Raw genomic sequence first — 13,575 nt, 5'->3', positions numbered from 1 at the left:
ATCACCCCACCATCACCCTACCATTACTCTTCCATCACCCTACCATTACTCTTCCATCACCCTACCATTACTCTTCCATCACCCCACCATCACCCTACCATTACTCTTCCATCACCCCACCATCACCCTACCATTACTCTTCCATCACCCTATCATTACTCTTCCATCACCCTACCATTACTCTTCCATAACTTTACCATCACTCCACCATCACTCTACCATTAGTCTTCCATCACTTTACCATTACTCTACCATCACCCCACCATCGCCCTACCATTACTCATCCATCACCCTACCATTACTCTTCCATCATTCTACCACACCATCACTCTCCATTACTTCACCATCACTGTTAATGTTTTTAATTGATGAAATAACTGGTGGACCTCACCTGCCTCTCTCTAGAGGTTCTATGGTCACTGACCAGCATGGTGTCTGTGGACCCACTCTTTTTAAATTATGAAGCAGGATTTACAGAACATAAGTCTGGCAAGCTGAACTTTTTCCTTTTGCCCAGAAAGAACCAGCAGGTCGAGCTCTGGATGGGACTTTTGAGACAATATGGGTAATGGACGGTTATACGTGTGGTGAGGTGGTGTCCTTCAGAAATGGTGGTCACACTGATCCTCGGACATGTCATGTGATGTCCTCAGGGAGAACGGGATGATTTCTGGTAGAACACATCATTTTCTCACCTTTCTGCCATCTGTGCGACCTGATGTCCGAAGCTTTTATCACTAACCCGGAAGATGATTGGCTGCTTGGTGTCCAGAAAAGAGGCGATGGCCGAGGACAGGACTGTGAAAAGAGGACGGAGGTTAAAGGGGTTCTCCACCTAAGAGCTAAAAAATATAATGCTAGCTGCTCTTAGCCACCAAGTCCCCCTGAGTATTCTGAGTCGTCTCCTGTCTTTCTAGCTGCTGCCGTTCCTGAGTTACTCGTTTTTCTAAAAGCCGATCTATATCCAAGATGGTGCTGGCCAAGAAACTACATTTCCCATCATGCATCTCCCTGATTGGCTGGTTTGTGCACTCACCCCCTTAGCTTTCTTTCCTGACCCCTGCTGTCACTACTATTGCACAGTAACACAGGACAGTTTTTTTTTTCCAGATTTTGCATCACATCACCCCAATATGTATTTCATACCAGCTGATGATGTAGCAGAGCTGACGCGCGCATGGTGTAGCAGAGCTGACACACACATGGTGTAGCAGAGCTGGTGTAGCTATGTGTTGCATAACAGCCATCTGTAGTGTAGGTTTAGATCTCTGCTTGCTGACTCTGAATGAAAACATTCCAGTTCCATCTATACTCTAAGAACATCTGTAACACTTACAATATACAGAGCTGTGACACAGACAGGCACATACAGTATGCCTGCATTCACTGACAGCAAGCAGAGATAGAACTATAGTGCTTCATATTACAGAAACCTAGGCTCGGGGACACATAAGGTGCATGGTGATAATGCAGATGATGTCTCCATGTCAATAGATAGCTAACCCCGCCCCCAGAGAGGAGACCACATGTCCAGGAAAGATGGAGCAGCACGTTGTCAGAGGGGACACAGAGTAGAGGATTTTAGACATTCAGAGTGGGTAAGAATGAGAAAAAAAACAGGGAAAGGTGCAAGATCTGTTATACATGTATATTAGACATAGGTTGGTATTGGGAAAGGGGGATTGTTTAGAATATTGTTTTTGTTACCTGGATAACCCCTTTAATAAAGAACATGTCCTCCGCATAAAGAGAGCCCTACCTGGTGGTGTCAGCCCCAGAGATGTCTCCTGTGTGAACACAACGTACCCCTCTGCCCATAGTGGTTGTCATCTTCCTCATGGACAGTAATTATGTAGGAGCTTAGGGAAAGCGGGGAGACAGCCACTGTGGGCGGTGTAATGGCGGCATCAGGGCTGGTTACCTGGCACCTTCACCTGAAGTTCCTGACCTTGCTTCCTCAGATGTCTCATCTGGTACTTGCAGTTCTTCCTGGCACTGAGCTTGGCTACAGACCTGTCTTCTCCTTTAGATACCATTCTTGGTAATTTTACTCCTGTTCCTGGTCTGGCTATGCCTGACTCTACAGCTGATCCTGTGGTAGACGGATGGTGGTTGGGTTTGTTCTATGTCAGCTCAGCCAGTGATGTTACTTGTCGTGATGCCAGTGCTAGTCCCGCACACAGGTGCGATGTTTATACCTGCTTAGTACTATATGACTGGATTGTCAGCACCGCCACCCACAGATGGGGGAAAAATAACCCAAGGTGTGTGGTTTTTGTGTGTATGGGTGCAGGTGCGTATAGAGATGAGTCCCATGTGTTAGTATAAAAAATATACTGTAAGGCTTGGCAGGTCGCAGTACACATTTCACAGGTAATCTTTTTAACACAAACTTTAGTGCTGAACTTAGTGCTTAGGGTAGGTGCCTAAGGAGGCTAGAAAAAGAAGTTGTAGCAGTGCTTGTACAGTAGAGAGCAGAGGAGAGAAGTTTGCCAGATGAGCCCCAATCCAGTGTAGCCCTGTACTCTGCCGGAACTTTTAGTAAATATCTTCAGTAGTGAAGTGTTACTCGTATTCATGTTTAGACACTGTCTTACCGCCTTCTGCCCTCTGGTATCATAGAACCCGTCCCAGTAGGGTAGCACGAGCCCCAGCTGTGGCTATCTGGTTGTAGCTAGGTGTCTTCCCAGTTACCTGCTCTGCGCAGTAGGATACGTAGACCTTTATATACTGGTTGCTTTGTTCTACTGAGGTCAGTAGTAATGGTTTTAGAAGAACTCTTGGTCTCTAACTGCATCTGCTCACTCTGGTGGCAAGACTCAACTTCCTCCCACACAGAGCTAACTCCTCCTACAGGGAGTGAGTTACTAGAGTAAGGATAGAGGGGATAGGCTGAGAAAGAAAAAACACCTCCTCGTGGTCAGAACACAACACATGGTACACATAAACATTAACCCATTGTTTACTTCAGCTGCGCAAAGGAATATATATAAAGACAGGGAACCCTGAGGATTTTGACAGGTGCAAAGAAACACTTAGCAGTGGGACACCACAATCCTCTTGTAAGTCTGCCTGGTACCTGTAGTCCTCACTCCAGCCTGTACCTCATTACTTTGCTGCTATTTTACTGGAACTAGTCAGCGACCACTCCAGGAACTGTGACCTTGAGATTCCCTACAGTGACGCCCAAATTCTTGTGGGGTAAGAAGGTAACAATCATGGAACCCATTAGACTCCGCCCCTTGTTTTATCCGGAGGGTCCAGACACCACAGTGTCACCAGGCTATGGATCTCCCAAATCCTCCCTCCTTCCCCTGGATGGAGACATTTCTATTTTTTTTAATTATTTATTTCTTTATAATATAACAATTTTCTTTCAAGAAAAAAATTAAAAGGTAGTTGGTAATAGGTACACAGAATACAAATGAGTCGCAGACTGAAACAGTTATATCACTGAAAAAAACAATACATATACAGTAACCGATAGCCCTTAGGTACCACCCTCCAAAACCAGATCCTGAACCCCAACCCCCCCCCCCCCCCCAACCCATCAGCTCCCTGCTCTGACAGTCACTTTTGTGGCTTCAGGCAGGATTCTGCCTGGGGCCACAAGAGATTTTACTTTTTTACCACATCACCGAACCCATATATATATATATATATATATATATATATGTGTATATATATACACACACTGTGTGTGTATATATATATATATATATATATATATATATGCACTGCTTTGTGTTGTGTGTAGGGGAGGGGGGCCTTACAGTGTTTTGCTATGGGGCCCTGTGAATCCTTGTTACGCTTCTGGCTTAAGTGCTATTGGGCCATCTACCCCACCTCTTCTACATGTTCTGCAATCCCTCCTTTTTACCATGGTACCATGCCGCTTCATAGCTCTTAATATTTCTCAGCGGATTTGGCCACTCAGTTTTTGTTGGGGCATTCGGGGAGAACCATTTACTGAGGAGCTTAATTACCAGATGATTATGTCCAGAATCCCCGTTGAGTCCCCAAGGATTGCAACTAGGATATTTCTGGGCACTGTACATTGCAATTTATCGTCATCAAAAACATCATTGCAGAAAAAATAAATATAATATATGAAGAATTCCTGATACCTAACTCTAACAAAGCTAAAAACAGTGAAGAACTCGTGACATGAAAAACTGTTATCTAGAGATTTAGACCTCGCGTGCACCACCTGACTATACAAAAAAAAAGCTGATTATTTGCTAACCCATACGTGTGACAAAACTCTTGAAAAGAGCAAACTTTACCCCTATCAAACACCTGCTGAACCGTAGTGATTCCTTGAATAACACTGCCCCATGTATATAACCCTGCCCCTGTATATAACATAACACTGGCCCATGTATATAACACTGCCCCCTGTATATAACCTAACCGTGCCCCATGTATATAACATAACCCTGCCCCATGTATATAACATAACCCTGCCCCATGTATATAACATAACCCTGCCCCGTGTATATAACATAACACTGCCCCATTACTCACCCAGGCCCAGGAGGCACCAGCACAGCAGAGCAGCCATGTCACCACCTGCAGAGTCCGCACTGAGGACACTACTGACTGGATACTCTAGATGTGCTTATAAATGACCCCCTCCCAGCCTGACACCACAGGAAGGCCGGAGACTTCCTCACAACCCGACACGACCAAGAAAAAAAATAGAAATAAGAAATACAAGGAAAACAGAAGTGACAGTGTAAGCAGAAAAGGTTCCACATGTCATCAACTATAAAGGTGTAACATCTGTAATGCAAAAGCATCAAATGCATGAAAGACCCTATGCTCATCTGATCAGATCTCCAGTCCTCTCCCTGTCATGGCTAAGTGATCCATACCACTGTCCCCTCTAATGTACTGTACCACTGTCCCCTCTAATGTACTGTACCACTGTCCCCTCTAATGTACTGTACCACTGTCCCCTCTAATGTACTGTACCACTGTCCCCTCTAATGTACTGTACCACTGTCCCCTCTAATGTACTGTACCACTGTCCTCTCTAATGTACTGTACCACTGTCCCCTCTAATGTACTGTACCACTGTGCCCTATACTGCACTGTACCACTGTCCCCTCTAATGTACTGTACCACTGTTCCCTCTAATGTACTGTACCACTGTCCTCTCTAATGTACTGTACCAATGTCCCCTCTAATGTACTGTACCACTGTCCTCTAATGTACTGTACCACTGTCCTCTCTAATGTACTGTACCACTGTCCTCTCTAATGTACTGTACCACTGTCCCCTCTTATGTACTGTACCACTGTCCCCTCTAATGTGCTGTACCACTGTCCTCTAATGTACTGTACCACTGTCCTCTCTAATGTACTGTACCACTGTCCCCTCTAATGTACTGTACCACTGTCCCCTCTAATGTACTGTACCACTGTCCTCTAATGTACTGTACCACTGTCCCCTCTAATGTACTGTACCACTGTGCCCTATACTGCACTGTACCACTGTCCTCTCTAATGTACTGTACCACTGTCCCCTCTAATGTACTGTACCACTGTTCCCTCTAATGTACTGTACCACTGTCCTCTCTAATGTACTGTACCACTGTCCTCTAATGTACTGTACCACTGTCCTCTCTAATGTACTGTACCACTGTCCACTCTAATGTACTGTAGCACTGTCCTCTCTAATGTACTGTAGCACTGTCCTCTCTAATGTACTGTACCACTGTCCTCTCTAATGTACTGTACCACTGTCCTCTAATGTACTGTACCACTGTCCCCTCTAATGTACTGTACCACTGTCCTCTCTAATGTACTGTACCACTGTCCTCTAATGTACTGTACCACTGTCCCCTCTAATGTACTGTACCACTGTCCTCTAATGTACTGTACCATTGTCCCCTCTAATGTACTGTACCACTGTCCTCTAATGTACTGTACCACTGTCCTCTCTAATGTACTGTACCGCTGTTCTCTAATGTACTGTACCACTGTCCTCTAATGTACTGTACCACTGTCCCCTCTAATGTACTGTACCACTGTCCTCTAATGTACTGTACCACTGTCCTCTCTAATGTACTGTACCACTGTCCCCTCTAATGTACTGTACCACTGTCCTCTAATGTACTGTACCACTGTCCTCTCTAATGTACTGTACCACTGTCCCCTCTAATGTACTATACCACTGTCCTCTCTAATGTACTGTACCACTGTCCCCTCTAATGTACTGTACCACTGTCCCCTCTAATGTACTGTACCACTGTCCCCTTTTTATGTACTGTACCACTGTCCTCTCTAATGTACTGTACCATTGTCCCCTCTAATGTACTGTACCACTGTCCTTTAATGTACTGTACCACTGCCCTATCTAATGTACTATACCACTGTCCCCTCTAATGTACTGTACCACTCTGCCCTATACTGCACTGTACCACTGTCCTCTCTAATGTACTGTACCACTGCCCTATCTAATGTACTGTACCACTGTTCCCTCTAATGTACTGTACCACTGTCCTCTCTAATGTACTGTACTACTGTCCTCTAATGTACTGTACCACTGTCCCCTAATGTACTGTACCACTGTCCCCTCTAATGTACTGTACCACTGACCTCTAATGTACTGTACCACTGTTCCCTCTAATGTACTGTACCACTGTCCCCTCTAATGTACTGTACCACTGTCCTCTTTAATGTACTGTACCACTGTCCTCTAATGTACTGTACCACTGTCCTCTCTAAAGTACTGTACCACTGTTCCCTCTATTGTACTGTACCACTGTCCCATCTAATGTACTGTACCATTGTCCTCTAATGTACTGTACCACTGTCCCCTCCAATGTACTGTACCACTGTCCACTCTAATGTACTGTACCACTGTCCCCTCTAATGTACTGTACCACTGTCCTCTAATGTACTGTACCACTGCCCTATCTAATATACTGTACCACTGTCCCCTCTAATGTACTGTACCACTGTCCTCTCTAATGTACTGTACCACTGTGCCCTATACTGCACTGTACCACTGTCCTCTCTAATGTACTGTACCACTGTCCCCTCTAATGTACTGTACCACTGTCCTCTCTAATGTACTGTACTATTGTCCTCTAATGTACTGTACCACTGTCCACTAATGTACTGTACCACTGTCCCCTCTAATGTACTGTACCACTGACCTCTAATGTACTGTACCACTGTCCCCTCTAATGTACTGTACCACTGCCCTCTCTAATGTACTGTACCACTGTCCCCTCTAATGTACTGTACCACTGTACCCTCTAATGTACTGTACCACTATCTTCTCTAATGTACTGTACCACTGTCCCCTCTAATGTACTGTACCACTGTCCCCTCTAATGTACTGTACCACTGTCCTCTCTAATGTACTGTACCACTGTCCTCTCTAATGTACTGTACCACTGCCCCTTCTAATGTACTGTACCACTGTCCCCTCTAATGTACTGTACCACTGTCCCCTCTAATGTACTCTACCACTGTCCTCTCTAATGTACTGTACCGCTGTCCTCTAATGTACTGTACCGCTGTCCTCTCTAATGTACTGTACCACTGTCCCCTCTCATGTACTGTACCACTGTCCTCTCTAATGTACTGTACCACTGTCCTCTCTAATGTACTGTACCGCTGTCCTCTAATGTACTGTACCGCTGTCCTCTCTAATGTACTGTACCACTGTCCCCTCTAATGTTCTGTACCACTGTCCCCTCTACTCAATGTTTCCAAATTTGTGACTCTCCATCTGTTGGAAAACAACAACTCTTAGGAATCTTCATCAGGACCTAATGGAGGTTGTAGTACTGCAACCTGGATAGCCACAGGTTTTTAAAATTATAACCGCCATCATCAGGGCTGGCGTCAGCACAGGGCTTACCTGGGCAAGAGCTGGGGCCCACAGTGCCTCTAGGGGCCCTGAGAGGGAGAGGGGCCTGGTCTTCTAATGTTTAGCCCCCTCACTGTAGTGCAGGGTGAGGGGATGAACATCAGAAGACACAGGAGATGGAGTAGGACCTGCACACAGAGAGAAAAGGGTGAAAGACTTGATCACATGACCAGAAGGTCCTCAACCTTACAGTGTGGATAGCAGGTTAATAGGCTATGTTCACACTACGTATATTTCAGTCATTATTGTGGCCCTTATATTTCAACCAAAACCAGGAGTGGATTGAAAACACAGAAAGGCTCTGTTCACACAATGTTGAAATTGAGTGGATGGCCGTCATATAATGGCAAATATTTGCTGTTATTTTAAAACAACGGCTGTTGTTTTGAAATAATGGCCGTTATTTACTGTTATATGGCGGCCATCCACTCAAGTTCAACATTGTGTGAACAGATTCTTTCTGTGTTTTCAATCCACTCCTGGTTTTGGTTGCAATATGAGGACCACAATACTGACTGAGATATACGTAGTGTGTTAGTGCTGTGTGTTAGTGTCTGTGTGTGTCAGTCAGTCAATGTCTGTGTCAGTAATGTGTATTTGTGTATGTTACTGATGTCTCAAGTGTGCAAAGTGTGTGGATGATGGGTACATAGTGGATGGATGAGGGGCCCACTGAGGCTCTGTCGCCCGAGGGCCCGCAAAAACCTGGAGCCGGCCCTGCAGTTACCGTACGGAGCTTGTATAGAGGAAGGTGCTACACAGAGGGGGGCACCTATAATGGGGCAACACAGAGGGGGGAATCTATAAGGAGACTACACAGAGGGGGCATCTATAAGGGGGCTACACAGAGGGGGGCATCTATAAGGGGGCTACACAGAGTGGGACATCTATAAGGGGGCTACACAGAGTGGGACATCTATAAGGGGGCTACACAGAGTGGGGCATCTATAAGGGGGCTACACAGAGTGGGACATCTATAAGGGGGCTACACAGAGTGGGGCATCTATAAGGGGGCTACACAGAGGGGGGCATCTATAAGGGGGCATCTATAAGGGGGCTACACAGAGGGGGCATCTATAAGGGGGCATCTATAAGGGGGCTACACAGAGGGGGGCATCTATAATGGGGAATACACAGAGGGGACCTACTGTTTTACTGTCGCCACCGCTGGTGGGACCGCTGAGGCTCTGTCGCCCAAGGGCCCACAAAACCCTGGAGCCGGCCCTGCATGAAGTGCTCGCCATGTCTGCACATTTTACCTACTTTCATCCTGCTGCTTCTCACCTGTCTGCAATGGACCTTCTCACCCACCGCTCATATGTGACGTAACCACAATACTGCAGAGCGTGTCCCAGCAGGACTGCGGCCTAACATGGACCTTCTCACCCACCGCTCATATGTGACGTAACCACAATACTGCAGAGAGTGTGCCAGCAGGACTGCGGCCTAACATGGACCTTCTCACCCACCGCTCATATGTGACGTAACCACAATACTGCAGAGAGTGTGCCAGCAGGACTGCGACCTAACATGGACCTTCTCACCCACCGCTCATACAGTATGTGACATAACCACAATGCTGCAGAGCGTGTGCCAGCAGGACTGCGGCCTAACATGGACCTTCTCACCCACCGCTCATATGTGACGTAACCACAATACTGCAGAGCGTGTCCCAGCAGGACTGCGGCCTAACATGGACCTTCTCACCCACCGCTCAGAGGGTGGATGCTGTCTCGTGAGCGGCCAGATACACCTCTGTCCAGCCAGGGCGCAGTTTTGGAGGAGGATGAGGAAGGGGTGAAGGATTTGTCCTCACAGCAGGATGGCACCTGGAGCAGCTCATGGACGTTCCTGGAGCGTGGCTGGGGGGATGCAGAGGACCCAGAGGAAACATCTCCCATGGGGACATTTGGCCTTGCCTCTGGGCAGCCTGGCTCTCATGAGTGACTACCTTTGGGCATACCTCCCAACCGTCCCGTTTTCGGCGGGACAGTCCCGATTTTGGGGTCATGTCCCGCCGTCCCGGAACGGGCCCCAAGTGTCCCGCTTCCCAAAACACAGCTGGCCCTTTAACTACTAGTGCTCCTGGTGAGCGCTGGCAGATGCGGGGCTGTGATTGGCTGGCTCCTGTGACCGGAAGCTGCATTCTGCCTCCGGCCACAAGAGTGCGGGAGATACAAACTCCCTCTGATGAGTCTGTTCCCGGCCTCAGGAGTGTATCAGCCGGCTGCAACAATGAGACAGGGGAACTACTCCCTGCTCCCGCCCACCAGAAGACCGCGAAGGAGGGAGAAGAGGAGCAGCTGCTGGGAGAGGAGCACTGCTGCTGCGCGGCCCGGTATAAGGGGATTGGGGGGTGTTAATGAGGCCGAGCAGGAGGCAGTTTACAAGGAAGGGGTTAAGTTACCTTTGGAGTCAGAACATCCCCCACCTTCCGTGCTGAGCACCCAGAGCACTGTACGGACTCAGCAGAGAAGGGGGGAGGGGAGGATGGAAGTGACTTAACCCCTTCCCTGCTGTGCAGGTTAGCTGTCTGCTATCATGTCTGTCAGCCAGCTGCTGACGCTACCAGGCGCTGCCAGGAGGGAAGGAGTTAAGTGTGATGAATGAGGCTTCTCTGCCTGACCAGCCTGGACCACAGACAGTGACCTGGAGGGACTGTGGAAGAAGTGCTCATTATCTGTGTATTGTCTGATGTCCCCTAAAGTCACTATAAGGAAAGCCCCTTCTCTAGGGGGAGTAATCAGATGACTTCTAATACTACTACTCCCAGCAGGCTGCTGCATGAGGCTGAGGAGGCAGAGCCACAACTTAACTCTACATAGTAGCTAAAACTCATCCTGGCAGTCCAGAGGGTACAGAGAGATAATAATAGAGAATCCCTCCTGATGATAGAGAATCCCTCCTGATAATAGAGAATCACTCCTGATAATAGAGAATCCCTCCTGATAATAGAGAATCCCTCCTGATAATGGAGAATCCCTCCTGATAATGGAGAATCCCTCCTGATAATGGAGAATCCCTCCTGATAATGGAGAATCCCTCCTGATAATAGAGAATCCCTCCTGATAATAGAGAATCACTCCTGATAATAGAGAATCCCTCCTGATAATAGAGAATCCCTCCTGATAATAGAGAATCCCTCCTGATAATAGAGAATCCCTCCTGATAATAGAGAATCCCTCCTGATAATAGAGAATCCCTCCTGATAATAGAGAATCCCTCCTGATAATAGAGAATCACTCCTAAAAGAGAGGATATCACCTTTAATACTGTTTCCCCACAATTGTGGTCCGTGTATGTAGTTTAATACATGTCCCTATGTGGTCACCAATAGATGTACAATGTTGCCATGATTGCGCAGCTACTGGTGACCACATATATGTCCATATGCTGTACAAACAACGGCCGTTCCACGTGAACAACTGTTGTTTAACGCTAACTATGGTCAGAAGTAATGAACGTGTTCAATAACTCCAGCCGTAGGTTGTGTTAAACAACGGCCATTCAAGCTGAACGGTTGTTGTTTGTACAGAATATGAACATAGCCTTAAAGTGTAACGATCATCTTTCGCTGGTGGCAGGATACGCTGTCAAAATGCTGCCACCATGCTACAGTACCTGTGAAGGTCCAACAATACCATCAATTGCACTGTATGCAACGACACTGCCGGAAGTATTGCATCTCCGCTGGGCGCATGTACAGGATATCCTGCCACCAGAGAAAGACCATCAGTACACTTTAAGTTTCACAAAGATTTGAAAAATAGGCCTTGGTACTTATGGCCAAAAGTGGGGAGTTAGAGAAGCACTACAGGAATTTTTTTTTCTTGCTTATATAATGCAACTTGGCAATTACTAGAGGTACTTTATTTATCATGCTATGCAGTTAGTCTACAGTAGCGGCATTAAAGTGACTGTACCCCCAGGCCCAGGCTGAAGCACTGGAGGCAGGCCGACCCACCCTTAGTGGGGGGAAACCCCCGCCCCTCTATGATAGGGTTCCATTGATTCTAATGCAGTCACGTCATGGAGGGGCTGGAGTTTCTTCCCATAAGGGTGGGTCAGCCCGCCTCCAATGCTTCAGCCTGGGCCTTGTGGTACAGTCACTTTAAGTTATTGTATGGTGGCATTATTTAGTCATATATGTTGGTGATATTTAGATCTTTTGCTAATAGCGATAATTGGCGTGTTCAAATGGGCCTTCACAACGGGCGTATTGAGACCTAGTGCAGCCCAAGCTGTAAATACAGCCCTGGTGATCAGCAGTGTATTATATACTTATCTTCCTGTATGAGTGTGTATATATTTCTCCATTCTGTGTAGGTATACAGCAGTGTATTATATACTTATTATCCTCCTGTATGAGTGTGTATATATCTCTCCATTCTGTGTAGGTATACAGCAGTGTATTATATACTTATCTTCCTGTATGAGTGTGTATATATCTCCCCATTCTGTGTAGGTATACAGCAGTGTATTATATACTTATTATCCTCCTGTATGAGTGTGTATATATCTCTCCATTCTGTGTAGGTATACAGCAGTGTATTATATACTTATCTTCCTCCTGAGTGTGTATATATCTCTCCATTCAGTGTAGGTATACAGCAGTGTATTATATACTTATCTTCCTACTGAGTGTGTATATATCTCTCCATTCAGTGTAGGGATGTAATCCACAATATGTTATATTCTAAGTTTTATCACTTATCGCCAGCTACAGTCTTCAGAAATTAAAAAGATTTTTTTTTGCAGAGGAAATGAGCCAAAGCCAAGAGTTAGCTCAGAAGGAAAAGAGATATAAGTTAAAGTGCTATACTTACCATCCTGGTCAAACCATTTTTTTCTGCAAGAAAACCAATGTGGCACTACAGTGGAAGACGTGATATGGGAGGGTAGGGGCGTGTCTTGGGGGTTAGGGGCGTGTCTTGGGGATAGGGCGTGTCTTTGGGTGGGGTTAGGGGTGTGTCCATGTCCCTCTTTCCTCTCAGCCAAAGTTGGGAGGTATGCCTTTGGGTATTGGAGATAAGTCTGACATACTTAGCGTAATTGTCTGTAGGGGACATTCAGACCGCCCTCCCCCCCCACCTTCTATCTCGGATGTTCACCATCCCCCCCATACAGGCCGTGGCTGTGGTTGCTAGGCAACACTGTAGCAGTAAGATTTGCTGATTGGCTGCTGAGCTGTTAGCAGCCTTTCAAACTACAATATGGGCCGAGACCTGAACACCCCTGGTCGTCTCTCTCGTACCGTGCCCTGATATTCGTGGGAAACTCTTACCTAAGCCGAGGGCGGACGGGTGTGCGGCCTGTCACATATGGGCTCATCCAGGGAGGGGCGGACATTACACACAGTTTCTGGAGAATTCCAGTTGCTTATTATTAGACGTGTTTCTTCCTCATCTGGTGAACATGAAGGAAGCGTGAGCGTGTGCACGAACAACTGCCCCCGGCCTGCACTCCTGCCCCTCCTGCCCCCTCCCTGCACTCCTGCCCCCTCCCTGCTCTCCTGCCCCCAGCCTACCCTCTCACCTGTGGGCAGGGACAATACTATAGGGGGCGCAGTGATCACAGTTGTTACCGGTATAGCAGGCCAGATTAACCCCCGTCCAGATTATACCCAGGTATAGTTTGGCCTAGGCCAGAGTATAAAATAGCCTAGACCAGAGTATACCCCGGGGT

The 13,575-nt window shown here is 46.9% G+C and overlaps 1 protein-coding gene across 2 annotated transcripts in view; it reads right to left on the bottom strand.

Moving 5' to 3' along the window:
• Positions 1–12,996, bottom strand: part of LOC138801673 (integrin alpha-X-like) — a 125,182-nt gene extending 112,186 nt beyond the window's left edge. Inside the window, exons 1-2 of one of the 2 annotated variants that reach the window (XM_069984729.1) lie at positions 12,717–12,996; positions 696–798 (exon numbers count right to left, since the gene is read on the bottom strand). In XM_069984729.1, the coding sequence (XP_069840830.1) occupies positions 696–706 (11 nt within the window). In that variant the 5' untranslated portion in view covers positions 707–798; positions 12,717–12,996. Of the gene's footprint in view, positions 1–695; positions 799–4,527; positions 4,604–12,716 lie in introns of those variants that run through there. The other variant, XM_069984728.1, reaches the window with a different exon arrangement.
• Positions 12,997–13,575: the final 579 nt, after the last annotated feature.

This window comes from Dendropsophus ebraccatus, chromosome 9, assembly GCF_027789765.1.
Source record: "Dendropsophus ebraccatus isolate aDenEbr1 chromosome 9, aDenEbr1.pat, whole genome shotgun sequence".
In the NCBI taxonomy this organism is placed as follows: domain Eukaryota; kingdom Metazoa; phylum Chordata; class Amphibia; order Anura; family Hylidae; genus Dendropsophus; species Dendropsophus ebraccatus.
The sequence above is the reverse complement of the archived record's forward strand: the minus strand, read 5'-3'. Positions and strand labels throughout refer to the sequence as shown.